Below are 21040 nucleotides of genomic sequence, written 5' to 3' on the forward strand. Positions count from 1 at the left end.
TTGGTGCCAGGAGGGCTTGTGGCCTCCTGTGACCTGCCTGGCTCAGGAAGACATCTCGGAATCTCCTCTCGCTGTCTCAGCCCCCTACCACAGGCGATGCAAAGCGTGGGAACCCCCATCCCCCCCCAGATTCTAGCATCCCCGAGTTACTATCTTTTTTAAAAATGCTACCAACGGTAAGCCTGCTGTGGGAGGCCGCAGCTTGGGTGTCTCACAAATCCCATGTCTTTAAAAATGAGCTCTTGAGCCAGAGCAGTTGAAGGAAAGAGGCCTTTTGGTTTGCGTCCAAAGTGAAAGAGGACTCTTTGTTTCTGCTTTGTTCCTAGGTTCATCCAGAATTGTACGTGGACAAGTCGAGGGGAGAAAAACTGAAGATCAATCTAGACGTTACTTTTCCACACATGCCTTGTGCTTGTGAGTCAGGCTTCTGAATATGGGGGAGACTCGTCATCCTTGCCGAGAGGCTCAGTGTGCCGGCTGCTTTGAGTGCTGCGCTGCCGCTCGGCCCATGGACAGGGAGCAATCGCTGATCCCTTGTGCTTACCGTACGCAGTGATTCCCGCTGGGCACTTAGGCAGCGCTGCCAGTTGGGCAGTAGTGTTTTTCTAGATGATAATTGCGGCTCCGGTATAAACCCCTTCCATTTTGGTGTCGTAGTCTGCTTTGTCAGAGAGCTCAGTGATATGGAAGAAGCTGCCGCAAAGTTCACCTGGGGCTCAAGCTTGACTGTATCGTGGTGGAAAAACTTTAGAGTCTCTTTTGGAAGTTACTTGACAAGGCACAACTTTTCCCTGATTTTTGTACTTGAATTTGGACTGTCTTGCCAATGCCCTGTGATAACCTTCCTCCAAAATTTTAAAAATTGGAACGAGTGTGAATAATCTGATTGCCTTCCAGCTAAATTCAGAACAAAGTTGCGGGATGAAGTGATGGAAAATTTTGCACGTCTTTATGGGTATTACTGCTGTGCGTGTTACCTGACTGTCCACTAATCTTCCTTGCGTCTTGTTCTATTGAGGTCATTCCTTTGGATAATGCATTGGGCTCTAAGTGTAGCGAGTGTGACTTCCTTATGAGCACCCAGGGTATCGCTGGTCTTTGCCTTCCTCACGTTCTAAAGGGCTTGGGAAAGCCAGGGAGACTGGAAGCTTCTGCTGTTCTGTGCAGAGAAGCTGTTGGTCTCCTAACAGAGTGTGAAACCAGCAAGTGCATCATGGTGCTTTTGATGCCACAGACCTGCATCTTGTTTTGTGACCAGGGACCACATGGAAATGTGGTGATGTAGAAGAGGGAGGCATGAGGGGGTAGAGGTAGTATTGTCCCAAATCTGGGATCTTTACCCGCTGTGCAAAACCCAGTTGACACACAGAGTTGAGGTGTTTTATTCTGGTTCGGCGCAGCGCAGGGTGCTGGGCATAACTCACACAGCCAGCGCAGCTTGTGAGAAACAAGCTGTGTCATACAGAAAAAACCAACAGAGAAACTACAGTGGAGTAAACGATTGGTCACTCCTCGCTTGACGCAGGAAAGCAGCGATTTGCCATTCTGTTACCTCCAGGCTCCTGCCGTCCTTGTTTGAGATTAGGTCACTGCCACCAAGGTCTGATGTGTCATCCGTGTCTGGTCCCTGTTGCCTGTCCCCCACCCCCTGCCCCTTCATCGACTACACCAGCCTACCTGTTCCAGAACATGGCATCTCGGTGACTGGCAGCCCTTTGATTTCAGCAACAGTGGGAGACAGCTTTCAACCAACTTTAAACTTCTCTGTTGTACTCCTGAAAATCGTTATGGGCTTTGAGGGATTTGGGTTGGTTTGTTTTGCCATGAGTGCGTTACCTTTCGGGGTAACACTGGAAACAGTCCTTCTTGTACACCAGACCAAGCCCTGTGTTTGGAAGATCATTTGGGGTGCTGCAACGTGCATTTTATTCCCTATATGTCGCTTGGCCCCAGCCACACACACTCTTCCAGTTCGGCACATTCTTCTCCCCCTCGCTGAAAGATGCGGTATTTTCACGGGGTGCTTCCTCAGCTGCCACAGGCCGTAACTGATGTGTGTTTATGGGCTGCTTCCCTTGCTTGCTGGTTTCAGATTTGAGCATCGATGCCATGGACGTAGCAGGAGAGCAGCAGCTGGATGTCGAGCACAATCTGTTTAAACAGCGTTTGGATAAAGCTGGCAATCGTGTGACTCCGGAGGCTGAGAGACATGGTAAGAAGCTCTTCTGCCTGTCTTGGATGGATGCTCTTGTTGTCTTTCCATCATGGTATACCCGTGTGAGAGTCATGGGAACAAGTGACGGGTGAAGCACCACAAACTCTTGTAGAGTTTATAGCATGCAAATGTGTTAAACTGGCCGATCAGACAAACTCCTGTTATACTCGATACTTTTGCTGCTAGGGGAATCTTTGCCTAGTCCCCGTGAAATGACGACAGGAGCTCATGGAGGCGTTTGAGGAATAAAGCTGCTGAGTTAATGGTCTTTTATGACTAGAAATCAAGCAGCTGCTCTGGCAAAACTGGACTTTGGTTGTGTCTTTACATCACAGTGGGCTGACAGATGGGATGACCCGGTTAGAGGGGGGAGCCTCTCTCTAGGGAAGGCTCCTGCTTGAGCCTTAAACCTAAACTTGCACCTTACTACATGTGCTTTGTGTGTGTTAATGCATACCTGCCAAATCAGTTCTAGTCGATTTATCGGTTACAAGCTGTCATAAGCGGTGGCTGAAACCTCTCCTCTGTTTTTTACACGTTGTGACTCATTGTTGCACTTGGATACACACCAGGAGCGATTCTGGCAAAGTGGTGCAGTGTAACAGCAATGCTGCCGTGACTGCCTTTCTGAAACACGAGCTCCGTGGTACCTTTTTCTGGGCGGTGCTGTGGTTCGACGTATCAGCACAAACTGAATTGCTTGGTTTGTATCGCTGCAGTTTAACTTCTCTGTGTCCGGAGTTGAACAGCTAAACTAAGCCAAGAGCTGAACAGTCAGTATGTGTGAGAGTTTCCCTGTTGACACGGGGATGTGGCGATAGTATTCTGGCTCTCGTGTCACTTAGCCTTTCTGTATTCGGGGGTTGTGGCACTACAAATGTGATGTCTGGGGACAAAGCCAGGTGTTCTGTCTCTAGTTCTCTGTTACCACGTGTGGGCCCCTTGCCTCACTTGTATCGCCAGTCTCCATCGGGATTAATCCGTCTGAACTGCGTGCTCTGATTCCTGATAGAATCAGTGGAGGGGAAGACAAACTTGTTCAGGAGCAAACCATCTCACCTAGGAGAGACATTTTAAAAGAGATCAGATGCATTGCATGCAACAAGCAATTTCTTCTGCTCTCTAGAGAAATCAGCCGACCAGTTTGGCTTCCGTCACCTGTGTGGCAAGTGAGATCAGCAGTAGCCACCCGTCTTCATGGAACTCCGTGATCATGGAGTTTGTACGACTGGCATGGGGCCAGTTATTTAAATGGCAGCTAGAGCAGTATTAACCTTGGATTTAGGCAAGCGAACCCATTTAGTAAAGCGTCGTATCTGGAGCGTTTCCGTATCGTAGTTCCATTAACATGGTTACTAGCCGAATGATTTCTGTGGCAGGCGGCGTTGTGCTTGCCTGTCGTCTTCATTTCCGCTGCATGCTGATAAATGGTTGAATTCTTTCTTGGTGGTTTTAAACCGTTTCCTTGGTTTTAGTGTGGACAGGGTTTTCCAGCTTTGCGTACCGTAGCTGCGTGCAAGTTGCGGACTGTGTTAACAGCAAGAAACCTGCATGCGGAGTTTTCTGTACTGCAGTTTCTTTTCAGTGTCTGAACTGTGTGCGTTGCCTCTGGATGCTGTCTCTGAGACAACTCCACAGGCACCTACTGATGTCGTTTAAAAAGCTGTTCCTGGTTGCTGTGCCATGAAAGACTCTGTATTGCAGAGGCGTTCTTGTTCAAGTGGTGGGAACTGTGGCTTTGACAAAACCGTTATTCAGTGTATTCCCTTATTCAGTGTATTCTTCCTGATGTCGTCTGTTAGCGTAACTGCAAGGTTAAAAGCCATATTGCTTTTGAACCAATGAATTACTGAGTGCACTCTCAACTGCTTTGTGTCTTGTAAGCTTTAGGAAGAAAGTCTCTCACAGTTGAGTAATAACAGGTATGTTTTCCTCAAAGTTTTTATTTGCTTGATCATACTACAAAGCAAGTGATTAAAGAAATAAGGTGAATGATTTATTTTCATGCATATTTCATGCCTTCTAATTAAAATACTTTTTTTCTGTGGCTAATTCGAAATACAGACATCTTTAATACTCACTTCGGACCAACTGTTATACCTCTCAACGTCAACAAGCAGGGCCCTGATAACATTTTATCACCTTGGCAGAGTCTGTACCTTCTCACCTACCCCAGCACTAGTTATCCGAGGAGCCCCTTCTCAAGACTTTTGGAGTGGTGCTGCCGTGTGAGGAGAGTGAGCCCTAGAGGGCTCCTGTAACCCAAGAGATTGGGTTTGTGAGTTGACGCAGCCTGATTTTAAGGGGGTCTTTTTTAAGAGCCAATGTTTTTGAAAATTGTAGACACAGAATTCCTTGGCTCACTTCTTCCTAACTCCGGAATTTGCAGACCTGTGATACTTGTTTTGGTTCTTGAGAAAGCAGTAGTCCTGTCTGGGTTTTCTGGAGGTGACTGCTGCCCTTTGGCGGGTTTCAGCTGTCACCAGCTCTCAGCTCCTCCGTTAAAAGCCTCTCTTCAGCCTTCTACACATACACATAAAACTGCAGGTGTTCTGCCCCAGCCGTGCTGCAGCTGTGCCTTCCACTCGCACGTGGCACTGACACTGGTGGAATTGTTATGTCGCAAAGAAGAGAGAAGTTCCTTGGAGCTCTGCAGTGAGCAGCGGTTAATGTGTGTGCCTTGTCAGTGTTGCCATCCTGTCAGTCAGTCAGTCCTTTCTGTGGAGGGTGCTCTGGAGGTGACAAGTACTACTCTGCTTCTTGATCTCCACCCCTCAACAGGCCCAATGCCCACTGTTTCAGGTGGGCTTTGGATGCAGGATGCACAGTTTCTGACACAAAATTGTTGTGTTCAGGTGTAGAACAGAACCAGAGTACAGAACAGCGTTTCTAGACATGCCTCATCACTTTGAATCTCTTTTGTCTTAGAGCTGGGGAAAGAAGAAGAAAAAGTGTTTGATCCAAATTCTTTGGATGCCGATCGCTGTGAGAGCTGTTACGGGGCAGAGTCCGAGGACATTCGGTAACTTTACACCTTCCTGTATCTTCTTAGCACTAGAATTAATACAGTTATGTTGCACCTGGGGGTTTGGAGGGGGGTTTTTTGCTTGTTTTGGTTGGTTGGTTTGTTTTTCAAAATGTCTGTGAAGGTCTGTGCCATGAAATCTTCCTGGGCGTGTGCTCAGAGAACAGTGAGAACTGGTGTGGTTTTGGTACGCCTTTGGAAGCTGCGCTCACAATTGTTAAGAACGTCCAGAGTTAGGTTGTTCCGTTTGTCTATGCCCCTGTTTAAGGGCAGTGCGAACTGTACTGCCTTAGCAGCAGCACAAGGATTGTACCTCAGCAAACAGAATCTTTTCTGGGGTTATTTGATGTCCAGAGGGGAGCTGTGTGAATTATTTGACGTGAGCTGTCTTGGAATAAAACCTGGTTATGGCTTTGCCTTCTCAGTTCTGCTGCAGGCTTTGCATCCTTATGGGAGCAAAGAGCAGACACTTATCGCTCACACAAATATGTCACTTGGTGTGGGACATTGGGTGGTATATGGTGTTTCCTCCTACCTGCAAGTTCCTGAAGAATGGGTCCGTGGTAGTCTGTAGGTTCTGGGGTATGCTTCGCTGTTATTGTCTCTGTAGTAACCTGGTTTGTCCCATCTGTCAAATTGGGTCCTTCCTCAGAGGTGTTTCTATCTTGAGGAATTCAGCCTTCAACTTTTTCTTTGGTCCAAAAAAATATGAAACCATGAAAAAAAAATGGGTTTGGTTTTGTTTTTTTTTTTTTTTCTGGTGACCAAGATGTTATCCAGAGGCAGAAAAGTAATGAAGGGAGTTTGCCGTTAACCCTCCTACAGTGCTGACATCTTGCCCTAAAAACAGAGGAGAGGAGGAATAGAAACAGGGAGATGCTTTGTTCATATGGGGAAGTTCCAAACTGCGCAGAGCGGTGGGACACTGCTGTCGTTTTTGTAGCAGATTTCTTTGCCGGGGAGTGACTTAGCTGTCTACAGGGACAGGCAGGGCCCTCTTCAGGCACAAGTGCTGCATTCAAACAGCTTGCATCCTCGTGCCAGAATCTCAAAGTACCTCAAGAAGCTTGAGCTCCTTCAGGAGCTTTAGGGCCACCTTTCAAGGTGCAGTCCCTCGTGTTTGCTGTATCGCTTTGTTGAAGAAAAACCCACCAAGGATTCAAGTTCTGCCTGGAGCATCTCTTTCTAGCGATAACAATGGTAAGATGGTGCTTGTGCTTTTGCAGGTGTTGTAACACTTGTGACGATGTCAGAGAAGCGTACAGGCGGCGAGGCTGGGCCTTCAAGAACCCGGATAGCATAGAGCAGTGCAAGAGGGAAGGGTTTAGCCAGAAAATGCAAGAGCAGAAGAACGAGGGCTGCCAAGTGTATGGTTTCCTAGAGGTCAACAAGGTGAGAGATGGGGTTTGCTGTGAACCTGCTGCGTGATGGTGATGACTGTGAAAAGGCAGAGTCAGGGCGTTCCTCTCCTCTTCCTGCTGCAGGTGTTCACAGGACTGTAATAAACAACTCCTGGGCTCAGCAACATACTCGTGCCCATAGCGGGGTTCAGTCGGAGGGTCAGGAAGAACGGCGGGAGGGTGCTGATGCTCCTGTTGGTTCTGTGGGCTGGTAGGAAGCATGCCGGCTGGAGAAGCGTAGCTTTTCCTACCGTCTAGCTAGTGAGCCTTCTTGCCTCAGTTTCTGGAGGAGGAGAGGCAGCTTCTTGGATGTTAAATTGTCCCACCTGCCCTTCTAGTCTTAAATCAGAGACCACCAGTGGATGCTGGAGATTCCAGTAACCAACAACTGGCCAGCAGAGGTGCCAGAGAGAGTGACGTTATTTTTCTTTAGAAAAACAGCGCAAGGAAAGCTATTGGGGTTGGTTGTCAAAGCTGCAAATGCTCAGAGGGGTGGTTTGGCTGTATCTGTAGGATGAGGTATACCAGATAACTCTGTAACTACCCTGCCGTTGGGTGGGTTTCCAAGACCAGAACACTTGGACATGCAGGTGACGTAACAAGAACAGTCTTGAAGTTAGACCCAGAGTAGCTTTTTGCCCCCTTTTTTTTGTGATGCAACCTCTGGTGGTTTTGGGTTTGTTTTTTTTTTTTTTTTTTACATCTTTGTGTGCTCTTCCGGGATGCCACCTTCTTTATTTCTGGAAAGCAAACCTTTGACTCACAAAGCCAGATGTTGTCATTTGAGCGTCATGGGTACCAAACTGTTATGGGAGCCTCTGTCACAGTGTGATGAGCAGGAAGGATTCCAGGGGGAATGCTGGAGGTACCAAGGGTCCAAGGGTGGGTGTCCCTGGGGAAATTTCCAGGGCCTGTTGTTGAGCACTTTGAATTTTTGACGTCTCTGCTCTCAGGAGGTCCACAGTTAACACAAGTGGTAGGTTTGCGGGTCCTGGAAGGTGTGCAGTAGCCCTGAGCTTGGGGCATTCAGCAATTCCAGGGGAGAGTGTGGCTGGTTGCTAGGAAGTGTCAGGGAGGCTTCACACCTAATATCCGTATCCCTTTCAGATTCCAGGATGAAAATTTAACAACTTTTGTCTTTTGGGGTTTTTTTGGGGGGAGGGTGTGGAGTCTATTGGCTTTTGTGTTTGGTGGTTTAGTGGTTTGGGGTTTTTTTGTAGCTTCAGTGCATTATTTTTCCATGCAGCTTATTTTCATGGATGCGGACATGGGATCACAGTTGTTTCTTGTACTAAGGGTTTTCTTACCCTGCTCGCTCTCCCTTGTCAGTTACTTTTGCTGCTCCTTTTCTACGATAGCTTCTTGTATCTCCTGCAGCAGCAGTCAGTTCCCTCCCAATAGTCTTTATTCTTCTTCTTACCATTTTTATGTCCACCAGAAAAAAAATCTACATAGAATGCTTATTATCAACATCAGTGTGTGATTCTGGCTCTCCTCATGACTGTCTGTGAGGAAGAGGGGGAATTCATACCTTTCTAGGACAAGATCTGCTGATATTGTCCCCTATGAAAATGAGTTATTTGGTGTATATTTTGTAGAAACGAAACCTGAAACATCCAAGCAGCAGTATGACTGCTTTATTGATACAGCTTCTGATCTTTTAACGAATGATGACTATCTCCTGCAGGTAGCTGGAAATTTCCACTTTGCACCAGGAAAAAGTTTCCAACAGTCTCACGTGCATGGTAAAGTATTTTCTTCTCCTCCTGGTTGTGACCTTCAGCTTCCAAGTGTACCTGACTGTTCTCTTGGAGTATCTTTGCATTGCTGTCCATAACCGCCACAGAACTGCTTCCGTGGGGAGGATGTTGTTGAAGTTTTGTGACAGAGGTTAGAACCATCGTGAACAAATCAAAAAGTGTTGTGGGGGAGGTGGTGCCACGTGGCTGTGGGAGAACTTGGAGGAGAAGGTTTCTGGGCAGTCTCTCAGTCTCAGTTGCTCTACAAAACTTTGCTACCCTGCTGCAAAACCACCTCAAAGGGAGGTGTTCAGTCCAGGACCTGAACGTCAGAATCTCTGGAAGGGATATTTTGGAGAATAGCTCAGGAGAATTTTAAAGCAGTTGAGAGCTTTTAGAGTAAAACTTAAGTTGTAAAGGACTTTCTTGAAAGTGTGTGTGTATAAATACTAGAGTGGCTAGAATAATAGCGGTAGGTTATAGAATCACAGAGTGGTTTGAAGGGTCAGAAGGAACCATTAAAGGGCATCTAGTTCAATGCCCCCTGCGCGGCAGAGAGACATCTTCAACCGGATCAGGCTGCCCAGAGCCCGTCCAGCCTCACCCGGAGTGTTTCCAGGGACGGGGCCTCTGCCACCTCTCTGGGCAGCGTGTTCCATGGCTGTCATCATAAAGAATGTCTTCCTTAGATCTAGTCTTTAGCTCTTCCCTCATTTGTGGTGATGATTGTGGAAGGGAAAAAGCCAAGTAAGCTGCATTTTGAGACTCTTTTTTAGTTCTGGTTTTGGAAAAGAGCTGCCTGCTCTGTCACCGAGCTTCGCCTAGAAACGGGCAAAGCTTTGTTAGCTCTCTAAGAGTACAGATTCCCTGGTCAGTGGCACATCTTCATTCGCCTGCAGCCCAGGGACTTAGGGGAGGGTTTATTCCCTCCTCTACTGGAGAACCTGCTTGGTTCGGCAGCCAGACCTGTCTGAAGGCGTCCTCGGACATGGTGGAAGTCCCCGAGTGGCCTCTCTTCTTTTACGTACTTGTTAAAATTTTGAATGCTGAGTTGGAAAAGGACGCACAGTTGTGACTGAAGACTGGTTGTCATATTGTAGACCCCTTGGCATCTTCTCACGGGCAGCCAAGACACTAATTCTTCCTTCTGCAGAGACTGCAGCCCCTTTCTCTGTTCCTTTCGTGGAGCCATACCAGTTGTGGGGCTCTTACTGTTGCACAGGCCTTCTACAGTGACCAGTTCCTCACCTGAGCTCTTCTCCCGCCCAGCAACATTCTTCAAAGACAATAACGCGTGGCTCCATCTCCATCAGCCGAGGACACCATTTCAGTGTGGAGGAGATCAGATCCAAATCGTCTGGTCGATCACCTGTACAGTATTGCCTCCATCGAGGCTGTTTGTGCGAGCTCATTCTCGCTTCTGGCCCAGAGCGGTGTCTGCCAGGGAATTAACCGTTTTCATCCTCAAGCTGCGTGCTGGAGGCCGAGATTCCTATTCCATCCTCAGCATTGCAGAGGACATTTGTTTTTACATTGGCAAACTCCTTCCGATGTTTGGTTGTCTTGGTGCTGAGAGACGCAAGGTCTCACCCGTTTCCGTGCAGATGCAAATTCATCCCCAGTGTGGAAATGGGTGTTGTTGCTCCCCTTGGAGCACTGTGCTTGGTAGCTGTGTCTTGGGTCTCTTGCAGCCCTAATGTGTTTATTGACAGAGTCCTGAGTGGCTGCAAGTGCTGTTACCCCTGTTACACAGGTAAAGGTCTGCATTTCGGAGTCTGAGGAGGCTTTGTGCTGCTTGTTCAGGTCAGAAAGGCAAGACGAGGGGAATTCTTCAGAGAGACAGCCGGTCTTAACACTGTGTTGCTACAACAGCGAAGAAAACTGGGTTCTGCCAACCCAGCAGACAGGCTTCTTGACCAGCTGCAGGTGATGTACAGGTCTCTGTATTTTGCCTAGCTGGGCACTGAGCTGCGCTGACAGGGAGGAAGGGACGTATTAATGTTTCTTAGGAAGTCTCTGGTCCTAGCTGACAGTCTCTTTGGATCTTCTGAGATGTTTCCTCATTCCGTTTCTTCTCTAAGCAGGCTCAACAGCCTCATATTTTCCGTGAAGCAGACTATGGCTAGCTCTGACATTTATCTGCAACCCAGAGACACCCAGTCCTCAGTGATGAGAGACAAATCAGCTGGGGTCTGGTGGAAGGAAGACTCTTCTAGAAACCGCGTGTGTAAATGGGGCTTTTTCGCAGGACTTTGATAGAAGCTAATTAATGGGCATCTTACCTGTGGAAGGCGTAGCAGAGCCTTCCGTGTGGGGAGATTCTGGTCTTGGTAGCCGGAACTGTTAACATGGGTCACGCAGGAAGAAAACCGAACAGTTTAGGTTAAGTTTAGTGAAGGACTGCTCTTTCCCAAGTGCTGCCCTTGAATTTCTCTGGAACTGCGAGATTTGTCAGCTCCCACTTCACGTGCTAATGAATGTGACTAGCCAAGCGTTCAAGCTGATAAATGCCGTGCTCCTGGGAGGGGTTCTAGGAGCACAGCAACCAGGAGGAGCATCCCTGTCCCTCCCTGAGCATTGCTGCACTGCTCCGGCACAAGCGTTGGTGCAGCTGTGGGATTAACCTCGCTGTGGAGCTGCCTGGCAGGAAGAACAGCCTCGCGTAAGGCAACACTTACTTGCCTTAATTCCAGTGCCTTCGTGTCTGAGCACTGAACATTTTAACTGTGAAACACGAGAGCCTCTCCCTAGATCCCAGCCTTGGCAGGAATATAGTTTAGGCTTAGCTTTCCCTTTCCAACAGCACCTTCTCTGTTCTTGCATGTATAATCTCTTTGTGTTTAGGAAGGGGTTTATATAAATAGAACTGGTGTTTTACTGAAATATGTTAATGGAAAAAAAATGTTCATGGCACACTCAAGTATATGTTTTAAAGGAGAGGCTAGTTCCAATCCTTTCTTTAGCTTTGCAGCTTGTCTTGTGCGAGGCTGTGTATCAGAAACCTTTCAAGGGAGCAGCATTCCTAATCTGTGTTACTTGCACATGGTGGGCTGACTCCTTCAGCTGCTACAATAATAGCCCAAGATTTTTGAACAGTGTTTTTCTTTGCTAAGGTGAAAGGTGAGGTCTGGATTCCTGAGCATGTGCATCTACCTGTTAAAATGTGCCACAGCCTCTGGCTGCTTTAAAATAATTATGTGACTTTGGATAAACCTGGTAGGAGCGATGCTGGGGTTGTAAGTTGTATTTTCATCCTGAAGCTGATGCTTCTGGCATTGCATAAAGTCATTTAAGTAGCCAACCAAAAGATACCCGTTGTCTCCCATTGCCTTTACCTTTGCCAGATCCCTTCTGGGAGTGTGTGGTGCTGCCAGCTTTGTCATACTGCTGTAAGCAGGAAGGGCAGAGAGAGGTCAGGCCAAATTCCCCACATCCTAGCACTGGTGACAGTCACCTTGGCCCCACCAGTGGTTTGCAAATACCCTGCTCAAGCCATCCCCTGAAAGACTTTTCTTTTCCCTGTGTGTCCTTGGCCAGCAGTAGTAAGGCTGCTAGGCAGAGTGCTGGGAGTTGCGAAGATGATGATTTCTTTAGGGCACAGGCGTGTGCTCTGCTCAGTCGTTCGTTTAGATTTGTTGTGCCTCTGTGTTTTACAGTAGCCAGAGGAGATGTGTGTGAGGTGGTGACTGAGATAACAGTGAAGTTTCCGTGCTTGCCCCTGGGATCTTGCTTTTGCCCTGGAATAAGAATACATTCAGGTGTGGACTGAAATACCTCCTCTGAAGTAGCCCTAGATTAAAGCTACTTTCCTTCACTCTAGCGGTGGCTAGTCCCTGTCAGGAAGGGATTTGCAGCAGTTTTATCTATCACGTGCTGTACTGCAAGCAAGAGGGAAACTCGGGTGATTTTCCTGATGTTTTAGATGGCAATGGAAATGGGAGGAGCTCCCTTATAAGCTTAGGATAAGGTAAATAGATATGCTTGTTATTACAGACTGAACTGTGTTGTTAAACTATTTTTCTGTTGCAGTACACGATCTCCAGAGCTTCGGACTTGATAATGTAAGTGTTCCCAAGACAGTGTTCTCGTTCTCTTGGTCTGCTTTCCTTCTGGATTTCCGTTGCTTTGGCACATCGAGATCCTAGTTTACTGCTCCTAGCTGGATTTGGCTTTGAGTCCAAGCAGAACCTGGGACCTGCTTTCTCACATGGCTTTGAAGTCTGTTCCGGGACATCTGCGTGTTGCTTGGCAAGCCTGCTCCCCCCTTCCTGAGATTGCAGTACTGGTTAATCTGTGCTTCCCGGTTGCCTAAGGTTGACATTTTCACAACTGCTTCTCGATCTGTTGGAGTTTCCCGTGTGCTAGGAGGAAAGCAGATGATACCCGTAGCTATGGCACCAAGGCAGCAGCCAGCAGCAGTGGTGCTCCTGCAGCAGGCAGAGGAGAGGGTGGGCATGCCTGCTCTGTAGGTGGGAGAGAAGGACACCGGGATTTGGGAATGTCCAGCAGGAAGAGGAGAAATTCCACACCTTGGAATCTCTCAGGGAAAAAAAAGAAGAGCAAGCACTTTGAAGTCTTCTCTTGAGATGCACAGAGTAAGAGTGTGAGTTCCAGAGCCACACTCAGGAAAATTCACAGTTAACTTTGGGCCCCTTACCTTGCCCCTCGGATGTTGTGCAGCTCGGTTAATAGTGTTTCTGTTTCAGATCAATATGACACACTACATCAAACATCTCTCATTTGGAAGGGATTATCCAGGCATTGTGAACCCTCTGGATGGGACAGATGTCACTGCGCAGCAAGGTAAAAGCCAGCTGAGAGAAATCTCTCTTTAAATGTCTATACTAGTAGTATTAGAAGAGGAGTGAAGTTCCCAGTGTTTAACAGGAACCCTGGGGTTCAGTTTTGGTCCCCTCACTCCCAGAAGGACACTGAGGGGCTGGAGCGTGTCCAGAGCAGGGCAGCGGAGCTGGGGCAGGGTCTGGAGCACAATGTGCTGAGGAGCGGCTGAGGGACCTGGGGGGGTTGAGGCTGGAGCAAAGGAGGCTCCGGGGAGACCTTCTGGCTCTGACAACTCCCTGACAGGAGCGTGGAGCAAAGAGGGGGAGGTCGGTCTCTGCTCCCCAGGAACAAGTGACAGGATGAGAGGAAAAGGCCTCAAGTTGTGCCTGCCCCAAGGGGAGGTTTAGGCGGGACATTAGGGAAAGTCTTGCGTGTCCAGAGCAGGTGAGCGGAGCTGGGGCAGGGTCTGGAGCACAATGTGCTGAGGAGCGGCTGAGGGACCTGGGGGGGTTGAGGCTGGAGCAAAGGAGGCTCCGGGGAGACCTTCTGGCTCTGACAACTCCCTGACAGGAGCGTGGAGCAAAGAGGGGGAGGTCGGTCTCTGCTCCCCAGGAACAAGTGACAGGATGAGAGGAAAAGGCCTCAAGTTGTGCCTGCCCCAAGGGGAGGTTTAGGCGGGACATTAGGGAAAGTCTCTTCATGAAAAGGGTTTTCAAGCATTGGAACAGGCTGCCAGGGCAGTGGTGGAGTCCCCATCCCTGGAGGGGTTTCACAGACGTGTGGAGGTGCTGCTGAGGGATGTGGTTTAGTGGTGATCTGGCAGTGCTGGGCCAGCGGTTGGAGTTGATCATCTCAAAGGTCTCTTTCAACCAAAAAATGATTCTGCAATTGTTGACAGAGAGCTGTAACGTCTGTCTGACCTTGATCTTACCCAACAGTAACAGCCGAATAGCTGCAGTGGAGTTGAAATACTGCTGATCTTTTCTAGATAGCTCCAGTTTTCTGGCTTGAGGAGGAAAGGCAATTCTCTCCTCGTGTTTCTGCTGCTCAGACTATAATCTAGCCTTGTTCACACAAGCTGGTCTGTGAGCATTTTCTGTGAACGATCCTGATGGTACCACTTTATGTGCCACTGCAAGTCTGCAGAGTTTGTCTTTGGGTGCTGGGGATGCTGTTATATAATGAAGCTTGGAGAAAGAAGTTGATTGTTAATCCTTCCTGAACCCATTCTCTTAAATTTTCCACCATCGATTTTAATTCTTGTACCCAAATCAAACAATAGTGCTTAAAATAAAATACATAAAAATGAAAAGGTGTCATGATGCTCATTGGCCTCATGGTGCTGTAGCTTTCCTGTGGAGTAACAGACCGTCCGGGAGGGGGCCTGTAGCTGGCTGGTAAAATTCTCTCTGTAGGCTGAAGCTTTCCATTTTGGGCTTCAGAGAACCAGCTGGCAAGTTTTTGAGGAATTAGGATTGAAGATGTGCTCCAGAAAAGTGGGAGAGGTAGGTTGCAGGCCAAATTTATATTTATTGCAGACCAGCTGAAGATACTGTATGTGAGAATTCCTTCTGTAGAAATGGATGAATAATCTTTTCCTCTAGAGAGTTGCATAGAAAATAGGTTTTTAAAGCAACTCTTGCCTTTCGTTATCCTTAAGAGAACTGAGGGAACAGGCTCCTCCGAGGCAGCAGAAGTTCTGTATTTTCTTCAATGATCCTGATATTCTTTTCATCTCCTGATACAATAAAACCCACGCTGCTACAGGAATGAACTGTAGTGTTAATTGGAGTCAGTATAGGACACTCATTTAGAGTTGAGTTTGTTTTCTTAAGAGTTAAGCTGTTAAATATGAAGGTTTTTGCCAGAGTAGGAATTTTCAAGAAGATGTACTGGTGAAACTATAGCAAGAAAACGGGTTTGTAGAAAGTTTTCCATTTAGTCAAGGCCAACACACTGGTAGTTTTGGTTCTGTTTGGACCAGGAACGAGATTCACGTTGGCAAAACAAGAACTGGTGTCAGGCATTAGCTTTAGGGCCGTTCAAAACCTCCAGGAGCTGTTGTGCAGAAAGCGGTTCCCTGACGAGTTGGACACTGCCAGTCTGCGTCTGCCTAACCTGCAGCTGAGCTTTCCAGCTCTTTGACCATTTTGAGTTGTGTCTCTGTCTTTGCTTCCAGCTTCCATGATGTTTCAGTATTTCGTCAAAGTGGTCCCCACGGTGTATATGAAAGTAGATGGTGAAGTAAGTACCTTTTTTCCCCTATTGCTTTGGCAAATGAAAGCCTTCAGACTTCCTCCTCGTATTCAGATGCTGACCCTGTCTGATCTCCGGTGGAAGCAACACAATCTGCTTGACTTTCATCACATCACCACCCCGACAAATGCAAGTTTCTGTGCTGTGACGTTATCTGTAGTGTTGCAGCAGTGATAAAGCCGAGTTCAGCCTCCTCCATCCCACCTAGAACCAAAGTGGCCGTGCCATTCTCGTCATGTTCCCTCATGAGTCCCTCATAGTACTTGCTCAGAAGAAGTCAAAGCAGCAAGTCAATCCTAAAAATGTTGTTTGGAGAATAACCCAAGATAGTTGTCTCCAATTTAAAAACTCCGTCAGCCTCCAGAAAAGTGTGGCTGGATTTCCAGCCCTGCTTTCAGCATGTGACACCAGGGTGGGATGAAGATCTTGAGAACAGAAACAAACTTATGCTCCCTTCAAGGTCTTCAAACTTAGGCCAGTCTGAGGAGCAGAAAGATCTGTGATTTCTTTCTTTCACTTGGAAGTGTTTATTTTGGTTGCCTTAATTCTGTAGAGGATCTCGAGAGCTACGGAGAACCTCTTTCTAGAAAGCAAACCCAGCAGTTATTGTTTGGGCCCCCGCAGTCTTAGGGCAGCAGAATGATGTCAGCTGTTACGTTTCTTTTGCAAAGATGACACCAGCAGCTGGTGTTTTCTTCGCAACAGCAGAGTCTCTTGTGGTGCAGACTTCACCACCAGTGCTACCCAGTGTACTTGCCTAACCCTGTGAGGCAGAGGCAGGTGCCGCGTGCCCCAGTACCTCTGCAAGCATTCACATACCCGATGGCTTAGCTCCCGAGCCGTCTCCCAGGGTTTGGTTCTTTATCTTCTACAGCCAGCTTCACCTTAACACCAAACCAGTTTCCTTTGAGGTGAAACCCAAGTGTGATTCTGGGGCTTGTTCAGTGCAAGGACTGATCTGCATGTGGATGAAACTAAACCAGCATTTGACTCTCTTGTCCTATGCTGTGCAAACCTGGGAGCCACTGCCACCTCAGGCTCTTCACCCAAACTCACACCACTCTGTGGCGTGTACCGCGTATCCCCGCGTTCAGAACAACCTAGCGCTACACGTCCACACATCCTTCGTGTTTAGGCAGTCTGAAGTGTAGGTGGCCGGCAGGTTATCAGTTATGTCAGAGGCTGTGTAGGAACCACAAATCTCAAGAGCCGCACGGCCACAGTAGATACAACGCAGACGTTCAAGCAGGGTTATCCTAGAGCGGTGTGGGCAGCGCAGGCTAACAGAATCCTTTGGAAAGGGAGATGTAGTTTGTTCATCTGCCCTAAACATTGAAACTGTCTGTGAGACTCTGTTCTCATGTGATAAATCCTTACGTGGACCACTCTTTCTTCAGTCCCTGGCCTAGAAAGGACCTATCGGTCCTTTCCTGGAAGTTGGGTGGAAGTAATATGCTGTGAGGTGATACTGGGAAAACATTCAGGCTGTGTTTGAAGCTCATTCTGCTTGCATGATTCTTCTCAGGATGTCTCTGCAGTGACTGTGGATGATGGAAATTCCTGAAGTGCAAAGGATAGTTAATCGGAGCCCTGTTCTTATGGCCACCTCCCGGTGTGCCATGGCTTCTGTTTCTTGTGATGGAATCTCACATTCTACTGTAGAGCTGCTTGGCAGTTTTCAGAGGACTTCTCCTGTCAAAAGAATTGCTTTTTATTTGTCACCACAAGAGGAATCGTGCAGACCAGGATGGTCATACTTATGGTAGCTGTGGATACAAGTGTGCTGCCAGATGTATACCTGGGGCTGTGTTACACATTCAGTACTTGGAACGCCCAAATGTGGAACTTGGTAAAGGAACTGGCGAGTCTCCTTCTCTGTTTGGATGGTAATTTGTGTCAGATAGCTTACTGGGGATGATGGATCATAATTCCATTTTACAGAAACCCCAGTTTGTTTGCTGCAGGAATAGGACTGGTATGAACAGTGTGTAGAAGAACGGCAGGACACAGAAGAAAGCTGCAGGGTGATCTTCCTTTAGATGAAGATGGCCGATCTGTGTCCTTCTGCAGCCCTGGCACTCTCCTGCCTTTATGTAATATTTCCTTTTTTCTCCCTCTTGATTATATATGGCTTTCTCACATCGCTGCTGTCCTTGAAGCATGCTTAGGTGGACTACAGTTTGGTAGAGAGTGATGTGGGCTTAGGCTGAGGTCGAGGGGGACAGCTTATGCCATTGCTTGCCAGCAGAGTCCAAAACAGTCCAGCGTGGGGCCTGATGCACCGCTCGTTCTTTGGGTGGCTGGGGCTTTAAGTGACAGCCTCTGTAACAACAGACTTGATCCTGATGGCGGCCTCTCTGACCCTCTGTAACCACTGCCGGGTCCCCCACAAGTGGGGGGCAGGGCTGTGGTTCACTGAATCTTGTTTCGGTAGCCTTTCCTGTTCCTCGTTAACTGTGTTCGTTTCCTGCTAGGTGGTAAGGACTAACCAGTTTTCAGTTACACGACATGAGAAGATAGCCAATGGGCTACTAGGAGACCAGGGGCTGCCTGGGGTGTTTGTGCTGTATGAACTTTCACCCATGATGGTGAAGCTGACAGAGAAACACAGGTAAGAGTCATTTTGGTCTTGTTTCATTCACCCTCCACAGATTTTGTCATTTTGCACAGTTTAAAACTCCATCCTCACTTAGACACAACAGTGCAAATGCCCGAAAGTCATCCAAGCCCGTTCGTGGTCACTGGGGAGGAGGCGGCATCCCAGATGCCCTTCGTATCCCTGTGAACATCTGGAAGGGATTGGGGTTTTTCTGATGCTGTCTGAAGCATTTTAGTCCAGTATCAAGATGGAAAAGGAAATGGGTGCAGCGAGCAGAAGCCTGATACAGTGGTTCTGAGTTCAGGCTAATTTCTTCAAAATCTTTTGAATAGTGAGGCTAGATTTATGTAGCATACCCATCTCACCAGTACCCGCAGCAGCACCCACGCTGCGCCACACTGGCTACTTACTCTGCATTTGCTGTAGCTGTTCCGCATGTTATAGCCAGTGCAGAACCTTGTTCTTTGCAGGTCCCCTGCTAATCACAGGGGAATGAAAGGGCTTGTAGCTGTCCCGTCTTGTTAGGGTCGCAGTGCGGTGCAGACGTTTTATTGACGTGTGCTCAGGGATTTAGTTTAGTTTTTGCTGTACGTTCTGTCTGGGTTGGAATGGAACAAATCTTGGGGATTAAAATTGCACCCTTTAGGTGTATCAGTTCGGTACTTGTCTCCTGGTGCTGCCATCGAGCTCATTAGAGCACACTGCTCTAATGCTACTCAGTGCTGCTCAGTAGACGTGTCAGTGACAAACTCCACTCTGGGGCCAGGAGGGGTTATTGAAATGTTAAACCTGTCAGTTGTCAGCTATTAATATTTATATAACACTATGATTAACATTATGATAATTACGAATTAGCTTTTGTTATTTAATTGTTACTTACCTGACAGTGGTGTCTGAGCTCATGCTGGTTGTTCAAACTGGTTTCCTCATTCTAGGTCCTTTACGCACTTTCTCACGGGAGTTTGTGCCATCGTTGGAGGCATATTCACAGGTATTGCACAGTTCAATCTTTTTTCTTTCTAAAGTGTAAACATTTGCCATCTTGATTTCCTGAAGTCTTCAAGACTGGCGGTAAATCCCCAGATCGATGGGGAGAGACCATTTCAGCCTTCAGGAGAGGGATATCGCCTGTCCTACCGAGCTGTGGAAGTGGCATCTGATTGTGACTAGCACTGCAGACTTCCAAGGTGCTGCAGATGATGTAGCTCTATTACAGTATTTCATCTGATGAGATTTTTCATGATGATGGAGAGCTATCATAGTGTTTCGTTGCGATGCTCTACAGGACATGTTTTGAAGCAGTGTGGTCTTTCATATGTCATATGAAGGCGTCTGTGCTGTGTGCTTGGCCAGCTTGGGTCTGCAAGCAGAGAGCTGCTTTCACATGGAACCCAAACCAGTGAAATCTGTGAGCCAGGTTGCCGTGGGCATAGCCATCTCAGAGGTCTCAAACGGTGTCCCCAGGAGCTCCAGGGAGTGCTCTGCAGTGACTAAAAGTGGCCCTTACAGCTCGATGGGATGCTGTAGGGAGAGGCTGTTCCTGCAGAGCCGCACTTAGAGTGTCCAGAGCTCATTCTCAGCGTGAATACCTCATTGGTGTCTGCTCAGCCCCGGGCGTTGACAGAGCCCAGCCTTGGTCCAGCCTTGCCCTCCAGCTAATGACCCTGGCGCTCTGAAACACCGTCAGAGGTGTTCGTGTGGCTGCGCAGGGCCAGCCTGGAGATGTGGCAGCAGATTTTACTGGACCTGAGAAGCCAGCTACTATATCATGTAACAGCTGTACTGTGCATACTTGTATCACAAAATACCTTGATCAGGAGGTTTTCCCGTCACCTGAGGTGTCACAATGCTCAGTTAACCTGATACCATGACACAGGACTTCTGTCTATAATAAATTTGATCATATTCGTTTCTATGGTTGACTCGGGGAAAGGTTTAAAAAGATTCTTTTCATGACAAACGCAGGTGCCCTCTAGCACTGATTGGGTTTGACAGCCGGTTCAAAGTGCTTGGGGCCAGATCAAATCACCTGTGTAACAGTTTTTGTGTGACAGCATCAAATTGATTCCAGAAGTAGAGACAGTTTCAGGGCAAAACAACCATAAAAGACAGTCACCTGAGGTGTTGCTCAAAGACCAGATAGTACGGCAAATATTTCCATATTCTCCAGTAATGAGCAGAAGACTCAGTTCCTGTTATAGCTGCTACTCTTCAAGTGGTATTGAAATGTCTCTCTTTGTGCAGGGCCAAGTAATGACTGACTTAGTCCTTAAATTGAGGTGTTGAACAGAAGTAAAAAGGAAGTGGAGCTTCATAAAGGCATTGAAAATTCCTTCACTCACTGCTACCCTGGCAGGAGCTCAGGGCTCTTGGCCTGTGGAAGCCACCTCAGTGGGTGCAGGGTTGTCTGGGGTTTGTGGTGCAGAAGAGCTGATCTGAGCTTTTCCGTGGTCCCAAACAAAGTGCTGGAGAGGTCTGGGGAGAACACGGCAGGAAGAACTGAAGGCATCAGTTTGCTTTGCTTTGTGTCCTTGGTGGGCAGACGCTGCAGTCTCCCGTAGAGGGAGACATGGGGGGCAGCGGTGGGTAGAGTAACGTTCTTTAAGGTTACTGTGAAATGAGCAAGAATTAGGAACTGTGCCCTTGGCTGGCTGGGTCAGGGCAGTGACACGGCATAAAGCTCTGAGCATCAGCTTCCTCTCCAGGCTCTTCTCACTCGTCAGTAAACACACGTGACTTGGGCTGGCTCGTTTTCACTTCTGTAAGAGAGATCTTTTCCTGGAGAATCAGGATCACCTCTGCCCTGCGAGCTGCAGCAGCAGCTGTTTTCTGTCTGGGGGAGCTGGAATTCCTTCCCACTGCCAGAAGGGTTTGTGTTTTCTTTCTGGGGGAGTTGTTCTCTTTGAGGCATGTCTGGCTTGATCCAGCTGTTTTTTCTCTTTAGTTGCAGGATTCATTGACTCCTTGATCTATCATTCGGCATGTGCCATCCAGAAGAAAATAGAACTTGGGAAGACAACATAA

At 47.8% G+C, this 21040-nt stretch overlaps 1 protein-coding gene across 1 annotated transcript; it reads left to right on the forward strand.

The window, feature by feature from the left end:
- Positions 1 to 326: 326 nt before the first annotated feature.
- On the forward strand, positions 327 to 21040 carry ERGIC3 (ERGIC and golgi 3; the record flags this gene model as incomplete). Its single annotated transcript, XM_010135412.1, has 11 exons — positions 327 to 414; positions 2093 to 2212; positions 5144 to 5237; positions 6467 to 6632; positions 8328 to 8385; positions 12409 to 12440; positions 13086 to 13182; positions 15341 to 15405; positions 17892 to 18028; positions 18952 to 19007; positions 20961 to 21040. Coding segments are annotated over 11 exons (993 nt in total), but the record flags the coding sequence as incomplete, so codon positions are not given.

Source organism: Buceros rhinoceros, unplaced genomic scaffold (assembly GCF_000710305.1).
Source record: "Buceros rhinoceros silvestris isolate BGI_N320 unplaced genomic scaffold, ASM71030v1 scaffold5864, whole genome shotgun sequence".
NCBI lineage: Eukaryota > Metazoa > Chordata > Aves > Bucerotiformes > Bucerotidae > Buceros > Buceros rhinoceros.